Below are 22,892 nucleotides of genomic sequence, written 5' to 3' on the forward strand. Positions count from 1 at the left end.
AGCTGTCTACCTGCCTCATAGATGTTACTCTGGGAAGACTAACGAAGAGGGAAGAAAGACCTCCATCAGATAAACTGGCAAAAGGCAGAACACTAAGTAAAGGCTGGCTGGCACTTGTGCTGCATGGAGAACTGGAGGCCTGTTGGCCAGCAAGATGACTAGCCCGAAAATGTGCATTTCCTGGCTCTTTATCAGATTCAAGCTACCTTGATTCACTATTTCTGAGATTTAATTCCTTTCCCTCCTCCTTTACCAATGATTTTTTTTTACTTAAGTAGCTTGTTACATGCATATTCGCCTACTTTCCAAAGAGGTGTTTCAACCAGTCCAGTGGAGTGTGTGGAAGTTTAACATCTGCTTTAACCAAAGGAGCCGAGTGCACTTGGAGCATGGGGATAAGGGAAAAATTAAGATGAGTACCAGGAGACATTTCCTACGGGTGAGGTCTGGTAGTCTGTGAAATATTCCCCCCTGAGAAGTAGTGGACGCCTCTATGCTATTTTAAAAACCAGACTGGAAAAAGCAGTGAAGAACAGATTCAAGTTAGCAGTCCTGCTTTGGCTGAGAGTACAGACCCAATGACCTACCACGCTGTCCCTCCTCACCTCCCTCTGCCTGTTGTGACTCTCTGATCGCTTCCCTGCAGAAAACAATGCAAGTTCATCTTCATATGCTCAAAGGACTTGGTGCTGGTAGACGAGAGGCTCAACATGAGCCGTCAGTGTGCACTAGCAGCCCAGAAAGCCAGTCGTATCCTGGGCTGCATCAGGAGAAGCGTGGCCAGCAGGTCGAGGGAGGTGATTCTCCTCCTCCACTCCACTCTCGTGAGACCCCACCTGGAGTACTGCATCCAATTCTGGAGCCCCTACTACAAGAGAGATATGGACGTGCTGGAACATGTCCAGAGAAGGGCCACGAGGATGATCAGAGGGCTGGAGCACCTCTCCTATGAGGACAGACTGAGAGAGTTGGGGTTGTTCAGTCTGGAGAAGAGAAGGCTCCGAGGAGATCTTATTGTGGCCTACCAGGATCTTAAGGGGGCCTACAAGAAAGCTGCTGAGGGACTTTTTAGGATGTTGGGTAATGGTAGGACTAGAGGGAATGGATTAAAACTAGAGATGGGTCGATTCAGACTGGACGTTAGGAAGAAGCTGTTCACCATGAGGGTGGTGAGACACTGGAACAGGTTGCCCAGAGAGGTGGTGGAAGCCCCATCCCTGGAAGTTTTTAAGGCCAGGCTGGATGGGGCTCTGAGCAACCTGATCTAGTGGGAGGTGTCCCTGCCCGTGGCACGGGGGTTGGAACTAGATGATCTTTAAGGTCCCTTCCAACCCTGACAATTCTATGATCTTCAGGACAAGATCTTTTGCCAAGCGTGCTGATGAATTTTGCCAATTTTGCTAATTCCTTACTGCACAGTGAGAGTCACAGCAGGAGCCTTGTTTCATAGGAATGATCCCCTCTGGTTTTGATGAGTGTTCATGATTACACATGAGGAAAGTGTTGGATACAGCTGTCCCATCTGCATACACTGTCTTTTTGGGTGCAGTTCAATAAGGGGCGTGGTGGCAACTCATAATTAGGTAAATTCTTGTCCACAGACAGATTCAGGCTGCTAAATACTATCCAGATGTGGAACACCCCAAAGGTATGGAAGTATTTGGATATGGGGGTCTTGGATTGGAACTGTCCTTACACTGTGTACAATTGGAATGGTAGATAAGAGAGATATTTCTAAAGGAATTAATAATATATATCACCCATGAGATACTCCTAATATTGTAGGCCCCCTTATAACTGAATTCTTGCTGTTCCGAAGCAAAAGCTGTTCCTAGTCATAGTCAGAACTGAACTCGAACCCTACATACATTGAATCTTTTCTCCAAGTCTCTCTTGAACTTTGGAGAATTTCCAGGTGGGACACAGATCTGCAACAAACTTGACTCCTCTGTTCAGAACTCACTTCCTACCGTGCCAAATAAACCCTGAAAATTAACTGCCAGTCTTCTGAGGCTGTAATCCAACAGCGTGAACTGGTGAAGGAAGAGGGAAGAAACTCAGCAGTACCTCCTATGGGAAAGGACCCAGCTCTCAGGTAGTGATCTCAGGTTGTTGTACCCACATGGACTCCAGCTGCTTGAGCATGAATTCAGGGCTCTTTGTGCTAAAATCAGTGTTTTTGTCAGCTCCTCGGTAGTTAGAGTATAGCTTTGGGTGCTGTGAAGCCTCCTGACTGCAGCATGCAAAAAGCAACTGAGCTGCGTCTCTCAGCTGGATGAGGTCATTTCCATGAGCACACAGCAGGAGCGAAAAACCTCCTGGATGGGACAAGTGTGTTTTACAAATGCTTTGCACTGATGCAAAATGGCAATGCAATGCATTTAGGAACAAAGGAGTAGCTACATGGGATGGAGCTTACTGCGTTCCCCGCCCTGGACTGACAACAGCTGACTCTCTAACCTGTCCCACTGTGGGAAGGAATAACCTTCATGAAGATGTGTTGAAGTCATTATAACACAATTGCAAATGACTTGTTGGTAGATTATGTTTATTAGATGATAATCTTTAAGGGGGAAAAGAGAGAGGGCACTGGACCAAATCTTCAAAGAGGCTCACATTTCCATATACTCTGGAAACCACTCTGCCTCCCTTGTGCATCCTTGCCATTCCCATCACTGGATTTGAACCAGCTGCAAGATCAATGACTGAGGAAAGTCCAAACACATGACTTACCCAAATTCCTATGGCCAGTGCTTGGAGCTGATCAGTAACAAGATACAGCGGAGGGAAAGCTGGGTGCGCTGCAGTGTAATGTATCTGCATTGCAATAACTCGGGTAGCAGAATATGTCTGACTAGATTGACTGCTACTGGGGAGGAAGAAAACAGCAGAATAAACCCTCTAATTTCCAGCGGTGAGGCCCTTCCCCGTTCCCCAGCATAAATGTCAAGGCGAGCTCTATACACCAAAAGGTTTACTACACGTGCTACGCACACCCTCTTTGCAGACTATGTGCAGATACATTGCCTATAGAGGGTGTCTAAGACCCTAATGAGCATCTCCACTCTTCACAATGAGATTGAAGCTCCCGTGGTGCCAAGTTTGCACTTGGATATGAATTCAGTCTTTTTGGAGACTGATAAACAACTACAGTGCTGCTACAAATAGCCCCAGATTGAAAAGAGACAAGAAGGTTATTGGCATTTCCCCAGAGTCCCACCTGAGAAATAGGAGTGAGGGATTTATTTTTTTTTCCTTTTCATTAGAGTAGTTCTACAGCAGTTAAGCTGTCCTCCTTTCCTGAGGGCACCTTAATTTGTCCTGAATGTAGAAGATCAGCTTTCTGACATTGCAGTGCCCTCATACCACGCCCTGGAAGAAGCAACTGATATCTGTTTTGTGTGGTTTGTTTCTCTTAATCCAAGAGAAACATTCACATGTGCAACGAAGAGTTCTGCTGCAGTGAAGTACTCAGTTGCTTGCTCCTTTCCGTTTTGTACGCTGCCAACCATTTGTATTAGTGAAGACAAACTGAGGAACAGCTGCCTGCCCTTGGGACAGATGGCAGAGAAGGAGAGTCTTCCCAGTTCCCGTGAGCGACTGTTGCGTAGCTTTGCATCGCATGCGACCTGTTATCAGTGGGAATTTGACCTTCCACATCCGAGGCACTCCGATTGAGCCAAACACTTCTTGCAGGGCACCCCCTCCTTGCGGGGCCAGCACGCTGCCCTGCAGCAAGCCTGGCCCTGTGACCCACGCCTGCTGGCAGACATCCATCTGCTGCGCTGCAATCCTCGATCTGCCGAGGACAACGCTCCCTGGTGAGGTTTACCAGCAATTTTCTTCCTATTTTCTCCCTTCTTTCTAAAGAAAGAGGATGCTATTTATTCCCTATGTCTTAGGGAATACGCAGTGTGGACTAAAGGGCCTGCCCTTGGAGGTGCTGCCGAGTCTCTAAGCACTTCGCAGAAGCTAGCTGCACCACCGGAAAGGATTGGGATCCTATTCTGGTCTAAGAAAGCAATGCAATCCCAAAACCTCATCGATCTGGTGGGAAATTCCCATTGCTCCCTGTGGCTCCTCTCTACAGCACCTCCCCAGGCAGGAGTTCAGTGGGACTCCCGCATGCACAGCTACTCCAGCAGCATCCTGAGATCACAGGTTTGTGGACAGTTCTACATCTTGGCCTGAGACGTGAAAACAATACAGATCTCCTGGAAACATCCTACGCAGTACAACACTGGGCTGGACTTACCTTGATTGGAGAGTACCACTTCCGAGGAGAGGAAGGCCTGCGCATGTTGTTCGCAAGGTTCCTGGGTTCAGGGAACTCGTATTCCTGTTCTGGCATCTTGACTCTGGCATTCTTGGCTTTCTCTAGCTTAGCGCCTTCTTCTGTGGAGCCCTTTTCTCCCCAGCGCACCTGAAAAGATGGCATCAGGGCATATTACCACAGTAGCTGCTGTAAAGAGTTACATCCCTGCTGTAATAACTAGACCCTCGTTTGTATTTACCCAGTGTCCAAATCCAAGGTGAAGAGCGAGCCACAGGCTGTAAAGCTTATTTCTAGACTAGAGCTCAAACCTTAAACTTCTCCTCCTCTGTGATTTATGAGAAATGTGAGAGTCAGGAAGGTTTTCATAAAAACTGAAAAGATTTCCTTGTAATTTGTATGGCAACATTGCCCCTGTATCCCAGGCATGGGCCAGGATCTTACTGTACTACAAGAAAAAGATGGTCTCAGACTTCAGGAATGTTTGGCTTTCAAATATTCCTATAGAACAACAATCTGGCCTCAGATGGACAAAAAAGCTTAAAGAAGTCTGTGCCTATCTCCTGAGTTTCTTTTTGGGTAAATTGCAGGGGATATCACAGCTCAATTCACAAATAAGATATTCTAATACATGAACTGGTATCTATTTACCTCCATTCGTTTGATGCCGCCAACTCCTCGTCCACCATAATAAGAGGCATCTACTGTTGGCCATTTCTTCTTTGGAAGGCCATCATCATCTTCCTCCTACAAAACAGAAGAAAGGGGTTGCGCTGTTAGGAAGCATGACTAGAGATGGAAAGGAATAAACAGTCACAGGCCAGGTGGTCCTTTGAGCCCGCTAGAGCCAGTGCAATCAAGGTTCTGGTCTCTCACTGGTTATTTTCCAGAGGATGTACACTCATGAGAAGAAAATGTTTCATGATATAAACACCACCACCACTTGAAAGGTACAGTCCAGCTCCAGCAGGAATGCGACTCTTGCCTTTTTTCCTTTTTAGTTTTTAAGGAGACTCTGTCTTTCATCATCATCATCAAATTCAGGGAAGTAAATTGTTTCCAAGTTGCAAAATCATTGCAGCAACCACCAAAGTGGCAACCAGCATAGCTCAAGAGCGGGGGTCTTCTGGCTGCAAGTCTGGCCAATATGCTAGCCACCAGTGACAGTGGCAGGGACTTAGCTCTTCCCCATCCCTTCACTGCGATTAGGGTGGGAACAGCTGCTCTGAGGAGCGTTCTCTGACTCATGGCTCCCCACATGCTGGAGGAACCCTCCAGGGCCCAGATAAATCACTGTAGTTCCAATTGGACAGAATCGGGGTAAAGCAAGAAAGCAAGCAGGTCAAATTTGCTCCTGAGTGAAGGCAAATTAGGAGTATGTTCGGAAACAACCCCAGCGTGAATGCCCAACACAGAGATGAGGGGTTTTGAGATGAGCTGGCCAAGTGTAATAGGATGGAAAAGTCTAATGGAAATGTTACAAGAATGGAATTAGCTCCTATACCGAACTTCTGCCTCTGCTGGGGAAGTCCATGTGGCTTCAGTGATTTTCATGGGCCTATGCCAGCAGGAGTCAGGCCCTGTGTGAGAAATGAGACTTAAACTCTCTACAGATTGGATGTGTTCTACCCTTACGTACTGCAGGCCACAACCCTGGCCTTCACGATGATGTTCACATATCACCAAATTAACAAATCAAGAAAATCTCAAGTTTATTTAAAATGAGTCTAGCTAAGGTTCTATACATTCCATATTCTTTGTTGCACTATATAACAACTCCACATGTGCTCTGACCTACGTAGTGCCTTTCCCTTTAATTTCTACAGTTCAGGCTGTGAACTGGCAAAGCAGAAAAGCAGAGTTCATCAAAAACGTGAAGTATTTCCTGTGAAAAATGTGGAGAGAAATGAAAAATGGTCCCTCTCTTTTTTCTTTCTTTAATTTTTCACAGATATTTGGCAAAACTCCAAAACATAGGAGCTTTCCAAAACTGGAAAAGCCAAAAATACTTTGAAATTGAACTCCCCAGTAGGAAAACTGAAAAAACGGGGGGAAAAAAATCCAAGACAAACTATGCTTTTCATGTCAAACAAAAACATTGTTGTTTTTCCAAATACAAATAAATTCGGCTGCAAAATTTGTTCTGATCTAAAGGAAGAGTGAACAATTGAGTCATAAATATAAGGTTCCTCTCCTTCATAGCTGACCTCTTTCTCTCCCTGGTTAGAGCGGCTGAGGCTCTTTGCTGCAACCTAAGAACTTAATATCTCCGCATGAAGTTTTCCATGAGGACTTTTTTAAAAAATTGGAATCAGAGCCATCTAAATATTTTCCTTCAGCAATTCTCTTTCTCTCTCTCTTCAGTTTAGCACAGACTGGACTTCTCACAACAGGAAATACCAAGGTTTAGGAAATCTTCCCCACAAGCCCTTAAAAGCCCTGCGAGTCACTTCAGTCTAAGACAGGAGTGTTTCTGCCAGAACAACAGAAACAGCACACGCACAAAAAGACAACAGCGGACACTTGAAAAACAAAGGAGTCACAAGCTTCCTTCAGGATGAGTCTGTTTACATGTTTTGAAGGGCGCAGGAGGTTTTGCAACACAAGCAAAAAAAAAACCCAACCAGCCCCACCAGTGATGTCCTACACACTTGGCAAATACGCTCACAACACACGTGAGTAGCCAGAGGAAAGCAACTGGAAACGCGGGGGTCGGGGTAGGAGACCGCAGGAAAACGAGAAGGAAGAAGCGCACAACCCCCACGTCCAGCATCCCAGCTCACTGCCACATTCACAAGATCTGAGCCAGTAAAACAGGGCTGAATTCTCACATCCTGACTCAGTTACGCCCGTATTTTTATACACTTAGCTACTATGGGGGTTTTGCCTGAAGAAGAACTGCATAAGGAATGTCAGCTCTGACACAGCAGCAGTATAAAAAACCAACCCCGGAAAACTCAAGTGCATTTAAGGATGGTGGAAATTGACTGTACAGAACTTGGCATCTTTCCACCCCCAAAATCTGCTTTAGATGGAGCTAGAGTTTCTTTTAAAAAATAAGAAGCAGGACAGAGCTACATTTCACGGTCAGAGATCCAGATTCGTAACTGCTGGATTTCAGAAAACAACGATCCGTGTTTATCTCCGAGTCCATGCCGGGCTCTGGATACTTTGACCCTGACCTGAGGGAACCTCATCTGTGGGTAACGCGAGGATAATTCAGGCTCCGCTAGGCGTATCTGAACCACTCAGGGCGAGAATTCAAACTGAATTTGGCCAGATATAAAAAAAGTTTGGACAACCGACCCCTCTTCCTGCCCTTATAATTGTTTTCACAATTGTCTCTGCAATGCCTGAATCTTGTCAGAATTCAGCATTTACAGAGAGCTCTGCCTGCACCAGGCGCTGCAAGACATGGGACAATCATTCCTCCGAGTTAAGACATGTTACCATCGAATTTTACAGCCGAGGAAGCATGGAGGTGAATACACTGTCCTCAAGGCTCCTGGCCCCTTACTGCCTCTTTGTTTTCTCCCAAGGCCAGGCTCATTTCCAAATTGCATGGCCACCTCTCAGACGCAGAGGCGTTGCCACACTTTGAGGACACCTTGCTCGGTTCTCAAGAAATATTTCCTCCCTGCTGCGGCAGGTTTTGCTCGTTACGTTATGCTCTGCTAGGCGTCTAAATCGCAACTGCACAAACTCTGCCTGCTCTTAATCATCCCTGAGCAGTTTTGCAAGAACATTGCCTTGGTTTCTCTCGTAACTTTGCCTGTCACTGGCCCAAGCCTGCAAACTGTTGTCACAAAGCACTCCCAGGTCACAAGAGCACCTAAGATGCTCTTCTGGTGCTCTACTAAGGAGCAGGCTGAAGAAAGAGCTCAACTCTCATGAGGCACCAAAAAATTCACATACGACCTTATCCTCAAGGCATAAATGCTTAGAAAACCAGCCTTTGCTGGTCGTACTGATCACAGAAACTCCTAGTTTATCTAGGGTATAGATTCTTAAAGGCCCTGCCTGAAGTTACATCCTCCAAGCGCAAAGTGGTGCATGCGCATGCTTAAGAGAGCCCCCGTTTTGATGAAGAAAGGATGTCGAGTTATTCATACTCTCTAGCTCACACACTGAGCTATGGGGAAGATGAAGTGAGGTCTTATAAGGTCATGGGAATTAACACTAGTGCTCCCATTGCAACTGTGATGTGATTAAACCCAACTTTCGCAGCCTCTATGCTAACAGAGTTTGCTTTCCTGGGACTGTCTAGATATTTCACATGAAATTTGGCTATTACACCTTCATGGTGTAATACCTACACCTCATCTGTTGCCAGAAACATCCCAAATCTTTTTCTTCTAAATGCTTGTCTCTTGAAAGGTTCCTTTTCTCCTCCTCCTCCTGTATTTCCGCAGCTCACTGTAGATGGGGAGTAAAGGGGAAGGAAAAGAGCTGGCATACCACTGTGACCTGGCTTTATTTCAGGAATAACAGAATACATTTCCTGCCTTGGTGTCTACAAAAAACTTCTATCAGATCCTTTCTCTGGAGCTTACTTTGTTATCTCCCCAGCAAGGTTTTTCAGGAAGAGATGGGGAAACAATTTGGAAAAGATTAATAAACACCAGTAAGTGAGGGTGCAAGCAGCGCCCCAAGCAGGTGAACCCCTCTTAGCCATTCTCTGGCCTTATGCATGTTCAGTGGTGGGAGAAAGAGATTAGTTCACAAAAATCAAACTGGTTCAAGCCAAACAGGTGGTTTCATCTGTTGGCTTAACAGTAGCTGCCATGCAGTGAGTTAAATTCCTCCTTTTCACGCTGGCCTCCCATGACAGTGATAATTACCTTCAGCATCTCATGACTGTGCTGCTGAATGGTCCTTTCTCTCCACGACTTTCTTGTGTGTGCTTGCTTTGGTGTATGTGGGTAAGACGACAACAGATATAAGAATTATCCAATTACAGGCTGGTTGGTGGCTTGGCTCTGGTGCCATGCCAGGGGTGACTGCGGAACTCGGGTGATAGAAGAGCATGGAAAAAATGGGTCTGAGTGATGAGGAAAGGGCACGCTCTGGTCATCCGGTAATCTGCCTGGTTCTGCCAGATTTCAGGGAACTCTCCCTGAATCCCTTCTGCAGGAGAAAGTGCTGCCGTGACAGAAAACGAAGATACAGATGCGTATTTTAGCATTGCCTAGTCTCTGTTTATAGGGCAAGGAAGCAATGAGAAGAGAGGGTGCCCCTTGGGTATACTCTGGAGGGCTCCAGCTTATGCCCTCTGACTGCAGTCAGAGTCTGTCCTTCCACGGGACTGACTAGCTGCAGACCTCTGGCAGGGGTCAGGGAGTGCACAGGAGATCGTTGGAAGCTACAGAGCCCTGCAGGTTGGGGTTGTTTGATGTAGAAGATGGGTTACTATAGTGAGAGCCAGCTTCAGCCGCATGGTAAGCTCCTGGTCTGAGTTCAGTAAGAGACATTCCAATAAGCCCAGCCTGAAGGTGATGGGCCGCATGAATAAAAGCAGCTGTGTCTTCCTCCAGCAGGGATAGAAAAAGCCTTCCTGTCCACTGGAGGTAGAAGAATGTGGTTTTGATCCACCATCAATGACTAATCACAGGCCAGAAAGGTGCTCACTGGCTCCTCGAGGCATTCACCTCTTCCGATTGGCATTAACTCAATCTTTCCTGGCTGTAAGTAAAACCATCTGTCCTTCATCTGGGCTTAACCTCCTCCAGGATCCCGTGCTGTTCTGAGGAGCACAGCGGTAAGTTGACGACATTTGCAATTTCTGAATGAATTAATTGGAAGTTTCTAGCCAATAATGATTTCCTTCACCAACAGTGAGCGTGTCTCCAATATGTCTCTAAAGGCCTTTAAAGCAGAGTTCAATAAAACCTTTGGCGGGTTTGACAGCAATGCTACTTTCCCTTCATTGTTACAGTATAATGCATTCTCCTTGCAGCGCAAAGACATATGGGCCTCGGCTCCCAAATCTGCTGATGCAAGAATTCCTCTTAGCTTTTTTTTTTGCCAAGATTTTTTGGGAGAAGAAAAAAATCGTACTGCAACTGTAACACTGCTGCTTAAGGGATTAGCGCTCTTTCACGCTGGAGACGAGCAGTTGCTAGGTTTTCTGCAAGGGAGAAAGCTATCTGCATCAGCTAAGAAAAACTGGATTGCAGAATATCAACTCCACCTTCTATTTGTTTTCAGCAAAGTAGAAAATCTGGAGTGTCCAACCTTCTGTGAAAACATCATACTCCTGCCAATCCCGTTCTGTGGACCAGGCTCTATAAGAGTAAATGGCACCAATAAAATGCATCTTTTCAGAACTTCTGCTATTTTTCCACTAGCGGGAAGCTCTTCTGTCGGGGAAAAAAATGCACAGTACAAGTCATAGCTTCAAGCTTTACTCATTTTTGAGTGCTGCTCTGATGCTATACGGTTTCTTAAACAGTATAAACTATATTTTCCTTGCTAAGACACCTTTGGCTGCTAATTGTATAAGATGTTGTATAATTGTGTAAGATGGCTGTAGGATAACCGAGTATTGAGCTTAGGGGGATGTGCTCTGGTGGAAAGTACGTGTGAAATGATACCACCGCCCCAGTCCCTACAATGTTGGCACATTGTTGTAACCAAAGCCCCCCCAAGCCCAGGGTCCCGAAACAGTACGAATAATAGCCAAAAGATTGCACAGCTCTCCTCTTGCATTAACGGGGAAGCAGGTAAACTACAGGCACAAGATGAACGCGATTTTTCAAGCACCGCGCAGGGCCCTCCTCTGGGTACAACCAAAGCGCGGACAAGTCTGCGTTTAAAGCTGTCATCCATGGGGATCAAGCCTGAGAGCAGGCAGAACAACCTTCTGCTTTTGTACGAGGAGGATTTACCCCCCGTTATCCACAGTACAAGACCAGGTTAGTTTAAAATAAAAAGCCAGTGGCAAATACATTGCTAAAGGGAAATTGTGAAACGGACAGATGAATTGAGGACTCTTACATCCAAAGAGCTGCACAGACTGTTCCTCTCTGTCAGAGTAAGGGCCAAGAGAAAATATAACAAGTCCAGAAATATCTTTACACCAGCTTAACTAAACTTAACCTGAGGTAAATAGAACTGGTCTGGCAAATATAACCAGTTTATTTTGCAGCAACTGATCTGCTTTGCAGCACTTACTGGTTTGATAAAAGGCTTCCTTACATGTGAAGCACACTTTCCCTCTTAGCACAGAGACGTAATTTCCCCTTCCAGTCCTTGGCCAGTGAGACAGCATTCCAGAATGATGTATTTCAATTAATTTCAGCAATTGAATCCCTTGGCTTGGAGGAATGTGCGATGCAAAACAGAGCACGTGCAATTTTAAGTTAATATTTTCCTTTTCATTCAAGAGGATAGAAGCTAACAAAGCTAGGGGGTTTACACAGAAATGTCTACTTAGGAAAATAGGCCAGATGCCCGTGTATAGAGCCATGGGGAGCACTGGATCCCTTGGGTCCAGGAACGTTCAGATTTGGAGTTTTGCCTCTGGCTTGTTTTGAAGTGACACCAAGATGGAGGTTCTAGTACTGGCCTTGGCTTCAGCTGCCCTCAACTATTTCTCTGCGCTCAGTGCAGGCAGAAGGTAGGTTGGATCCCACCTCGGAAGTGTGGCAGAGGACTGAGCCTTAAAGGCGTCCGCCTGCCTTGGCACAGAGAACGCTCACTGGGCCGGACTGTACGGAGACCACAGAGAGGATCATTTCAGCAAGCTTTTCCATTTGCAAGCTGAAGCAGGCAATGAATTTGTCTCCAGATGCAATAAGCAAGGCGAACCAACCAACCAAATCACTCTGAGCACAGATCTAAGTCTTCTCTTACTTGCATAGTTAAGAGGAACTGATCCAAATCCCAGTGAAGTCAATGGAAAATCTCCCATCGACATCAATGCGCCCTGAACACAGCCCAGTGACTTTTCAATTAAATCCCACGTGCAAAACAGTGAAAGCAAAGAAGGGACTCATTGCGTGCTGAAAGCAGGACACAGGAAGAGAGAGATGAAAAACAGGGCATATTTCTGGGGACAGTCTACTAATTCAGTAATGGTGACATCGCTTTAAACCTTTTGTTGCTAGATTCATCTAAAAAGAGCAAGCAGAATTAAGCTGAAGGTTTTAATGTTGCTTTATCATTTCTCTGCATTAAAACTTCCCTGGCTAGAGCAGCTCTTCTGATACCAAGATGATTTTGCCAGGGTTTTACATCTGCTCAGAATATGTCCCGCTGACTTCGGACACATTGCAAAGACTGGGGGCTGCCTGTGTTCACAGCAACCGTAGTCCAAGGGATCAGCATCGTAAGTTACCGCTCAGCTGCCAAGATCTGCTGTATACGCTAAACCATCAAAATCATTACCGTGCTGTTCCAGGAAGGCAGTTAAGCACATGTTTAGGTTCCATTAACTTCAAAGTTAAACATACACTTAAGAATTGTCTTTTTTGTGAACCACAGCCTAACTCCGGCGTGCTGTTCTGACCGAGTGGAAGTATTGCCTGCCGCTGTCCTCCCTCCCTACCTGCTCCGTGGAGGTATTGTATATATAGACCTACGGTCACTCCTAAATAAATAAAAGCACATCTCTACCTCTGTAGAAAGCAAAGTGAGCACAGTGAAACACACGTGGCAGACATCAGCTACAAAGCCCCCAGTTTAGCTAAACCACTTTAGGTTTAGCTTTAAGGCTAGAGCTGAGCACAAAGGTTTAAAAGGTCCATACTCTGCCAGGCAGCAGAACTCTTGCGAGGAGACTGAACAAAATCTTGTCCTAAACATTGAGGAAACCAGGTTGTCAGTGTTACTCACCTCGCTGTCTTCTGCAGGAGGTGGGGGGGGCTCTTTGATGATCTAGAAGATTCAAAGAGAAACAGAAGAGTAAATCCATACTTTGTTCTTTAGCACAATTCAAATGTCACTTAAAGAAAATCCCAAACAACAAAAAACCCAGGATATGCCACTGCGAACATCTCTGAACTTCACTGCAATACTGCATGATTACAGGGTGGCTGCGTGCGCTACTGGTGTCACCGTCCCTGAGAGCAAGAGGGGAAACAGGAGGTGTCCCAAAGCCCTGCCATATAGACGTTTCCTAATTACAGCTCCAGACTCTTGTTGCTCATTAGGTGACCCCTGTCCTAGGTGAGGTAACAGCAAAGTCATACGTCCTTGATTCTCCAGCCTCCTAATCCCCGTAGGAGGCGTAGTCAGCGCTGGCTCTAAGCAACACTGATAGCAATCACTGTTTCACCTGAACAACCACGCTAAAATCAGCGTCTCCTTCTACTGGCCACTGCACACGTGTCCAGAACCTGCCTTAAATAATTTGCAGCCTGAACAAAGACGGAAAAGTGAAACCGAGGTGGAGCAAAATGCCCTGGAGACATTGCAAAGCAGTCATAAACCCCCAGCCTCTGTCTCCCAGACTCGTACTTCATTCTGAAAGGCTGTGTCACCTCATGCTCTCATGAAAAATGCTTTTCACATTATCAGGCTAATATAGTTCACTCTCATAAGTTTAAAAAAAAATATATAAAAATACATATACATTTGAGGCTCTCCCAGGATCTGTGATGAAGCAAGCAGGGTGAGGTTTTAGACCGGTCCAGGATATTCTCCATAGAAACAATTTAAGTTTATGTAGGCGTGAGGCTATTATTTCATGCAAAAAGTTTGCATCTAGGGTTCGGCAGGCAGTTGGCTATTATCACAGCCCTCCACTCCAAAAGCAACAGAAAGCCTTCCAGAGGGAAAGCAGTTGCATACAGGCACGTCAAATCTCTCTCCCTTACACAAGACGCGCCCCAGTGCACAGCCATTGCAGTCAACAGATTGAATCCAGCCAGCAACGTCGATGCAATTGCCCCAGGAATGGGTTTTCTCCAGTAGTTTTAAGTCCACCTGGATGAGGCAGCTCTTTCTTTACACACCGGGCCATGAGTCAGATGGTTTAAGAGTGCTGGAGTGCCCGTGGAGATAGTGCCCAGTATCCTCAGCTCCTCCCAGGGCTGGGTATTAGGTGTAGAGGCTGCCCAGCATGGGGTACAGACGTGTAAGCTTAAAAATTAAAAATCACAGTCCCCCACAATAACAGCTTGGCTGTTTAAGTGCAGAAAGGGAAAATGACAATCACATTAAAGGCCCTGAAGATATAAATATTTACAAAAATTCCTCTCACTCGTGTTTTTCCTTCTCTGATGAGCTCACTGTTTTTATTTTCCTCTGCAAACCCCGAGTCATGCAATGTGGCCATTAATGAAGAGCACGTGCCTCTGGCAAGGGAGGAGATCGGGGCTGGATCAGTCCTTTGTTTGTATCTCAGCCCAGAGCAGTGATGGTTGTAGAGCTCTGCCACTACCTGCTCCTGGGCAACAGGGCTTTTTTTTGGTGGCCTACAGTGCCCTATGGGAACTTCTCCTAAAGAATCTTTGTGCTTTAGGAATCAACATTGAATCTTTGTTTATACGCACAGAAGCACAAAGCGCATGTGGGATCAAAGAATGGTTAGAGTTGGAAGGGACCTTAAAGATGACCTAGTTCCACACACCCCCTGCCCTGGGCAGGGACACCTCCCACCAGCCCAGGTTGCTCCAAGCCCCGGCCAACCTGGCCTTGAACCCCTCCAGGGATGGGGCAGCCACAGCTTCTCTGGGCAACCTGGGCCAGGGGCTCACCATCCTCACAGCAAACAATTTCTTCCCCAGATCTCATCTCAGTCTCCCCTCTTTCAGTGTAAAACCCTTCCCCCTCGTCCCATGGCTCCCCTCCCTGTTCCAGAGTCCCTCTCCAGCTTTCCTGGAGCCCCTTTAGGGACTGGAAGGTCTCCCCAGAGCCTTCTCTTCTCCAGGCTGAACCCCCCCAACTCTCTCAGCCTGTCCTCACAGCAGAGGGGCTCTAACCCTCTGTTCTTCTTCATGGCCTCCCTCTGGACCCGGTCCAACAGGTCCATGTCCTGGCCGTGGTCCATATCCTAAGCATGGAAGCATGAAATGACATTTGAGGAGCGTGGCAGGTGCACCCATTGCCCTGCTCACAACATCAGTCGTTCTGACACAGCAGAACCATGGCTCAGGCTGTGGCTGTAAAGCCACCGACCACATTAGGAAGAAAGGAAGGGAGATGCCCCAGAGGAGCTCAGGCTGAGCAGCAGAGCTGGTGAGCATCTGATACAGCTTCCATCTCTGCACAACTTGCAATTCCTAGCTCGTGCTTGCAGCTCTGGGGGATACCAGCGCTTTCCTCGATGATGAAAAGTGGATGAAAAGTTGTCTGCATCAGAGTACTGCTCTGTGGAAAGGAAACCGTGGGTATCAGCACGGTTTACTCAAGCGCTGCTCCTTGGTTTAGGATGGAGAGAACATAATCTCTTATGTGTCTCTTGACACAATAAAAACTGACAAAGCGTATACAATGCACCAAAATGCACAGAAGACTTTTCTAGCCACGTTTTCAGATATGTTTTGGATGGTGTGAGGGGTGACGCCTGTCAGCAGACCACCTTTTGAACCAAAGCCCTAAACCAAACCCACTGGATGCTGAGAAATTTCAGATATGTGATCCAAAGTATACCTACTGGAAGTGGTCTTATTCCCTCCTCTAACACTATTATGGTGGAACATCATGGGTTTCAGTGGAGTTTCTCTCATTTGCATTGGCGTGAAACATCAGAATAATCTGTCCAACATATTTGGTCCAGCTAAGCATTCAAACACAATTTCTCAGCCAGTATCACTAGAAACTTTTGAGATTACAGACTTGGAAATGAAAAGATGGCTGTGTTTTTCGTACATTTGCATTCCTTCTCGTAACATATGCACACACAAACTAACTGATTCCTATAAACAGATTAAGTTTTTTCTATCACAGTCAAAGAGGAGAAAAAAAAAAAAGACATTCTGTCCCTTTTTAAGTGCTACACACTTCTAAGAGCAACTGAACACCCCATAAGTTGGCAACATAGATGATTGGTTAGTTAGGACAAGTCCAGAGATGGGGAGAGTTTAGTCTTTGCCTTTGAGCCTGTATGAATTCTCAAAGTCTAAGCCTTACAAAAAAATACATTTTCTGTCTCACTGCCCAGGTCTGGAAAGTTCTGGTCTACAAAATGTACGAATCTTTTCCTGCTCCCTTTCAGATTCTTATAGTCACAGCCATATGTGCACAAGACCCTCCCTCTGGGGTTCCGGAGGCCGTCAAGCAAATGGGATCTTTGTGCCACCTCACGCAAGCGAGCAAAGCAAACGCCAAGTGGGAATAACAGGGTCCCTGAGCTGAAAAGCAGTGCCTTACACCTGCTCGCTTTGCCCAAACAGAAACAATTACTCAAATTTAAGAAAGAAAATGCCATTACAGGGAACCCAGCGAGGATACAGCCCACACTGGCAGAGAAGACTCGAGTCCGCCACGTTTTGTTCTGGGCTGCACCTCTCGCCTTCTCTCTGCCTTGCCAGATGACACACATGGACCTGCTGAACACAATCAGCTGGGAGCACACTTGGCCAAGCAAAATGCTTCGGCTCGTTTAGCTTGGCAAGGCTGAAGTGTTTGTTCATGTGTGCTGCAATTGTTTTGATAACCTCGAGCCATTTCTGTGATTGCTGCTGCAAAGCTGTATCTCCTGTCCCTGTGTTTGAAAGAAGAAAAATATGATCGCTCAGCGACCATATTTGCTCTCTAGGTGAGGAACACCTGAGGGTTTCTAGATCATCGCCGTGCTATAAAAACCTTTCAATGCAGTCTTTTGTTTTCAAGTAGTAAAGGCCTGTGGGATGGAGAGGTGGCCACTGGGTTTTCTCGGCAGAGGAAGGAATTTCAAGGGTGGTTGTCAGCACTTCTACACCCTTAGCTGTGAAAATTCAGGACAGCAAAGCAATTCTTTGCCTTTCTCTTGCCTTTCATCACAGATCTCAACGTGCATTTGACAGACACAGGTCTCCATTAGCTGACCTACCCTGATGTCACAGATGCAAGGAGAAGCAGCTGATTCTGATGAATAACCCTGCGTAAAAGCAGAGGAACGCCATTAGCCACCTCCTAGCAGTTTAATAGCATTGGAGAGGCCTGGTATTCTGTTGCTCTGAAATTCCTGTAGCCATTCAGGCATAAGAAAGCACATGTTGAATCCAAAGTTTGCATATTCCAGGAATGTGTCTAGGATGTCTTCCATCTTGGGAGACCAGAAAACTCCACCAGTTTACAGAGTCAAGGAAGCACTTATCATATACAGCTCCCTGGAGTTTTATATGGTAAGGTGGGGCAATCTATTTCTTGTCAGTGAAGTGTATCTGCATTAAGATGGAACAGACCATCATTTAAAGTGAGGGCAACATGAGAAAACAGTACAAAATAAGAAAGAAAGGACATCACCTCTAATTAGGACGAAAATTTGGGAAGGGAACATGCACTTAACTGAGCAGAGTTTTTGTCCTTATTTACCTTCTGGAAAATACAGAATATGTATTTTTGCTATCCTAATAGGCAGGGCTGGGTTTTTTTTTTTACAGCATTAAATATGACACATCTGACCCATCTATTTTTTTTCCTTATGTATTTATAGTTTTGACCTCCTCGAAGTCCTGTGATAGAGTTTCATAGTTTAGTTATGAGTCGGATAAAGGAACATTTCCTTTTAATTTGTTTCATATCTGCTGTGTTTAAGTACCCTTTAAATCCCTGGAGATTTGGTCTATGCTTCAAAGTTTCTAATACAAACAGAAGCCTGTCCTTATTTCTTCATCTGCAATACAATACATTCCTCTTCCTGCACACCCTAGTAAGAGGTAAATGAAGTCCAATAGGAAAGCTAACTCACACTTTTAAGTTAACCTCTCTTGTCAGCCTGGAAGCAGATCCAGGAATCTCAATTTTAACTCATTAAAACTAGGAGACAAGGCTGTTTCACACCTAAGACTTCAAGCTGCCGTGCACAAACCACATTCAATAGCACAAGTCAAAATCATCTACCTATGAAAAGACATGGCATCATGGAGGGAAAAAAAAAGCCCCGCATTTGGCTAACTCTTGTTCAGTTTGCAACTGAACGGGGCTGACATGCAGCTCTCCAGGGAATGCACGAAAAAAAATGTAGCACCTGCAAAGGTCATTCCTTCTCCTACGCTATTTCATAGAATCGTAGAATCATAGGGTTGGAAGGGACCTCTGGAGATCTTCTCCTCCAATCCCCCGGCCAGAGCAGGGTCACCCAGAGCAGGTGGCACAGGGACGCCTCCAGGTGGGTTTGGGATGTCTCCAGAGACGGAGACTCCCCCACCTCTCTGGGCAGCCTGTGCCAGGGCTCTGCCACCCTCACAGCAAAGAAGTTCCTCCTCACGTTTAGGTGGAACTTCCCACAGTCAAGTTTGTGCCCGTTACCTCTTGTCCTGTCCCCAGGCACCATTGAAAAGAGCCTGGCCCCGTCCTCCTGACACCCCCCCTTGAAGTATTTATCAGCGTTGATAAGATCCCCCCTCAGTCGTCTTTTTTCCAGACTGAAGAGACCCAAATCCCTCAGCCTTTTTTCATCAGAGAGATGTTCCAGTCCCCTCATCCTCTTGGTGGCCCTTTGCTGTCCCCTCTCCAGCAGTTCCCTGTCCTTCTGGAACCAGGGAGCCCAGAACTGGACCCAGGGCTCCAGATGGGGCCTCCCCAGGGCAGGGCAGGGCAGAGGGGGAGGATGACCTCCCTCCACCTGCTGGCCACGCTCTTCTGGATGCCCCCCAGGATGCCATTGGCCTTCTTGGCCACTAGGGCCCATTGCTGGCTCACGGTCATCCTGTTGTTCCCCAGGACTCCCAGGTCTCTTTCCACAGAGCTGCTCTCCAGCAGGTCACCCCCAACCTGTCCTGGTGTGGGGGGTATTTCAGTGGTCAGAGTCACTGGGGTTTCCTCCAGGCGTCTGTCACACTTTCTTTGGAAGACTATATAAATTAAATTCATTTTCTGGCCTAAAGGAAAACACCATAGCTACCTTCAGCTACATGCTCTTACTCTTGCTCTTACTCACTGATTGCTAGTGAATTACCTGGTTAAGTAAGACCAAAAGTATGTCCCAAAGACCTATTTCTCTTTAGCAGGGCTGAGCCAGCTTTCTTTGGAGGAGGTGAGAGGCAGCCAGGGAAAAACCAAAGGAAGAAGTCCTTTTTATTGAGTTAATTACTTCCCACACAGGACTGGGGCAAAGAACAACAGTGCCTCCTCTGTGTTAGTAGCTCCTGTGGCCTGGAGCAAAGGGTGGTGGAGCTGGTCAGGATTAATATGACTGGCCTTTGGATCTGGCCTTAAGGAAATGCATTAGCAAGTAAAACGGTTTGGAAATCTGAAGTCTAGGCATAAAACACTACCTTCCTAACTTTCAGAGGCAATGCTTAGCGCTTTCCAAAAAGGCAGCTCCATGCAGATCTTTCAGTTTGGACACCCCAGAACTGAAGGACACTTTGGAGAATTTGGCTTTAACTTTTTGGCAAGGACACGTCACAGCAGCACGTCAAAGCACCCTAGTTCAGTGCCTGGCACACGCGCTGTTCTATCAACCCCAGGCAAAATGCCTCTCCTACGCTGTTTTCAGGATCCATGCCAGCCTGCTTAAAGACTGACAGCTACAGAGCATTATACCTACATCTAAACCATCCTGGTCTGACTGACGGGAGGCTGAGAGGAACAGAGAACTGCTGTGGGTACTCTGGATGATTAATAAGACTCTCCTTATCCTCCTGCTGCCCTTTGTGCACAGCAATTGCAAAGTCAGGTTCTGTTATTTACACCACTTTAAACCTACAGTAACAGCGCTACCTCCAACTGTTTGGGATCGACTGCTAGAAATGAAGACACCCGTTTGTGGCACCATGCATGGATTCAGAGCCTGGATTTTTACACACCACCTGCAGCTCCAATAAATTCAGTGAAACTCTACCACACTGTACTACGGCACCGCTTGCCTCAATAGCTCAGATCCAAATCGAAGGTAGGGACTGCAGGGTCCACAAGCAATTTCTGCCTGCACGTTTGTATCTCTTTCTCTTGGTTTGTCTCAAAAATGTTTCCGATGAATCACGACCCTGCGCTCCCTTCTCACAGAATCATCATAACTGCAGAAAAACTGTGCCTCACGCACGTGGGAGCGGGTGGGAATCAGAATATGTGGACCCTTGTAAGTCATCTCCATCAAGCATCATGCACCATCTAATTATATGACTCTTCAGGGTTGCTGTAGAGTCTATCCATTTCCTCCCCTCCTCTTCCTCCAGTTTAGCCATGATTTTCATGTGGTTTTAATATATATTTTCCGTATTTTCTCCATCCAGCTTTTTTGTTTCCAAAACTTCTGGTCAGCTGCAGTACAGCCTGAGAGCCAAACAAATTGCTGGGTTCTTCCATGCTTCCTTCCAGAAAGCAGCTTTAAAGTTAAAACTGGTGTTAGATGCTTAAATACCAACACCTCATTTATATTCCAGCCACACCCCTGTATTTTAAAAGCTGCAGTATAAAGATGGGTAAGATGGCGCATATATTCTAAGCAGGCAATTAACACAGACCAGCTTCTCGTGCCCTCCTCCTTCGGGCCACGCTGAATGGACACATAAGGGAGGCAAAGACTCGTGTTTACCTCATAAAATTGTAATGTAAAAATGTGATGGACCAGCATGTGGGAAATGCTTTGAGTTTCGGCTGCACCAGGGAGATATTTCCACTCATATCCTCTGCGTTTTATCCCCTGGACTGCCCTAGCCAAGGCTCAGCCCGAGGCTCGGGGCAGGCTGACCGTAGCCACTCCTTCGGCCATGCCAGGGCTAACCTTCCGTGCGGATCCTGTTCAGGTGCAAAGCCCAAACACAACTGCCCCAGCCCGCCAGTTTTAAGTGTCTGTGGGAGACACTCGCTCGGTGTGGGGCTGCATATTGGCACAGGGAAACTGCCCCAGCACAGACAAGCCTTCCAGCTATCGTATTAATCACGCCTTCACTATACGTCCAAAACACTTTGACCAGCCCCATTTCCAAGACTATCTTGGAGGCTTATTATCTATTTGGCTTACATCTATACTAAAATCTATTTGGTTTACATCAATATTAAACCCAAGCCTTACGTTGGCCTCCTGCCCAGAACAATTTCACCCTTGGGCACCTAAATAGCCTCTTGCAAACACGGTTACTACTATGATCACTTGGACTCCCTCAGGTTATGCAGTGTTCAGGAAAGAGAAGGACTGGGAAGACAACAACAAAACCCACTAGCATCAACGAGACCAGGATCTGGCACCTGCTGATGTTTTGCAGATACGTTCTGCCCGGGAAAAGCAGGGTCGTCCTGCTACACGTGTCTTTGTATGTGCCATCATCCTTCCACCGTGTACAGTGCTGGGGATATTCGCTTAGCAGAATTATCTGCCTTTGTTTTCTGCTGTTGCTGGATAAACATCCTTGAAACCTTTTGAAAGGTTAGCACCTGGCCCCCATGCTTTTGTAATATTCCCCCACAGACATCAAGGGAAAATTTGCCTGTGCTGGTATCAGGCACAGCAAAAACCTAATTATTGTTCTGATCCACTGAGCAACAATTGCATCTACTGTAAACTGAATGGTAAATTCCAGACTTCATCCCAGAATACTTCTGAGACCAATAAACTTGGATACACTTGGCAACAGCATTTCTTTATGGGTGCGTGCCAAGGAGACACTGGGTTCCAGATAAATCTCCGGAGTAAGTCTATTGACTTCAGTCCATTTACTCCAGGGATGAAGCTGGCTTGGTGTCTTTCCTGAAGAACTGCTGGATAATAATGATTCCTATTTAATTAAAAAGCACGCCAAGAGGAATTTCAGGGTTTAGAAATGTGCTTGTCACTCAGAAACAAATTTATACTTGGTAAGAAAAGAGTTTGTTGTGCTTTTTTCTTTTTGCCTGGACACACACAGCATTATCTCCGAAATGTCCCTGGGCTCGAATCCACAGCAGTGTCTCTGGGTCTGCGGTTTGATTGTTAGAGGTTATTGCTTGCCTGCCTCTCTTGTCTGTTGTGCAAGCCAGTTCCTCTGCCCTTAATTCACTCTGTGCTTCTGACAACACTGCATTCCTTAGCGTGCCATTACCAAACTAGCAAATAAGCACTGCTCTGCTCTCTTTCTCCCTGCCCGAAGCGAAACAGGCTGGGTACGCCTCTCTGGATTTATCTTTAATTTTACAGAACCTTTGGGTAAGCAATACCCAGTGAGGTATCATAGCTGCTGATCTACTGTCAAGCATACCGGACTGCCATCCCAGAGAGACAGAAGAGATTTCATACAGGTTCTCGAATTAAAATCTTTCCAGCAAGTAGAGGGACGTGTTTGACTTACATTTGGAAAATATCAGTGAGATAGGCCCCGCGTGGAGACCTTGCTAGGAGGGAATGTGGGAGGTAAAGGAGAGAGAGGGTGAGGAAAAGCTTTTATCTGCAACAAATTTTTTAAGTACAGAATTTAAATCTGGAAAATATTATACTTATGAAGTTTCATGTGGACAAGAGACTCCCTATCTCTGCTGTACTCGCCTTGCTTATCTGGACTGTATTTCTCACACTTCAAGAACGCTGTTGTACGACCACTATCCTCATGTCATT

At 46.2% G+C, this 22,892-nt stretch overlaps 1 protein-coding gene across 1 annotated transcript in view; it reads right to left on the bottom strand.

Moving 5' to 3' along the window:
* The window catches only part of ANTXR1 (ANTXR cell adhesion molecule 1), a 113,689-nt gene that overhangs the window by 28,609 nt on the left and 62,188 nt on the right, over positions 1 to 22,892 (bottom strand). The window contains exons 14-16 of the mRNA XM_074563823.1: positions 13,109 to 13,150; positions 4,925 to 5,020; positions 4,256 to 4,423 (exon numbers count right to left, since the gene is read on the bottom strand). Of these exons, the coding sequence (XP_074419924.1) occupies positions 4,256 to 4,423; positions 4,925 to 5,020; positions 13,109 to 13,150 (306 nt within the window). The remainder of the gene's footprint in view (positions 1 to 4,255; positions 4,424 to 4,924; positions 5,021 to 13,108; positions 13,151 to 22,892) is intronic.

This window comes from Larus michahellis, chromosome 20 (assembly GCF_964199755.1).
Source record: "Larus michahellis chromosome 20, bLarMic1.1, whole genome shotgun sequence".
NCBI classification, from domain to species: Eukaryota; Metazoa; Chordata; class Aves; order Charadriiformes; family Laridae; genus Larus; species Larus michahellis.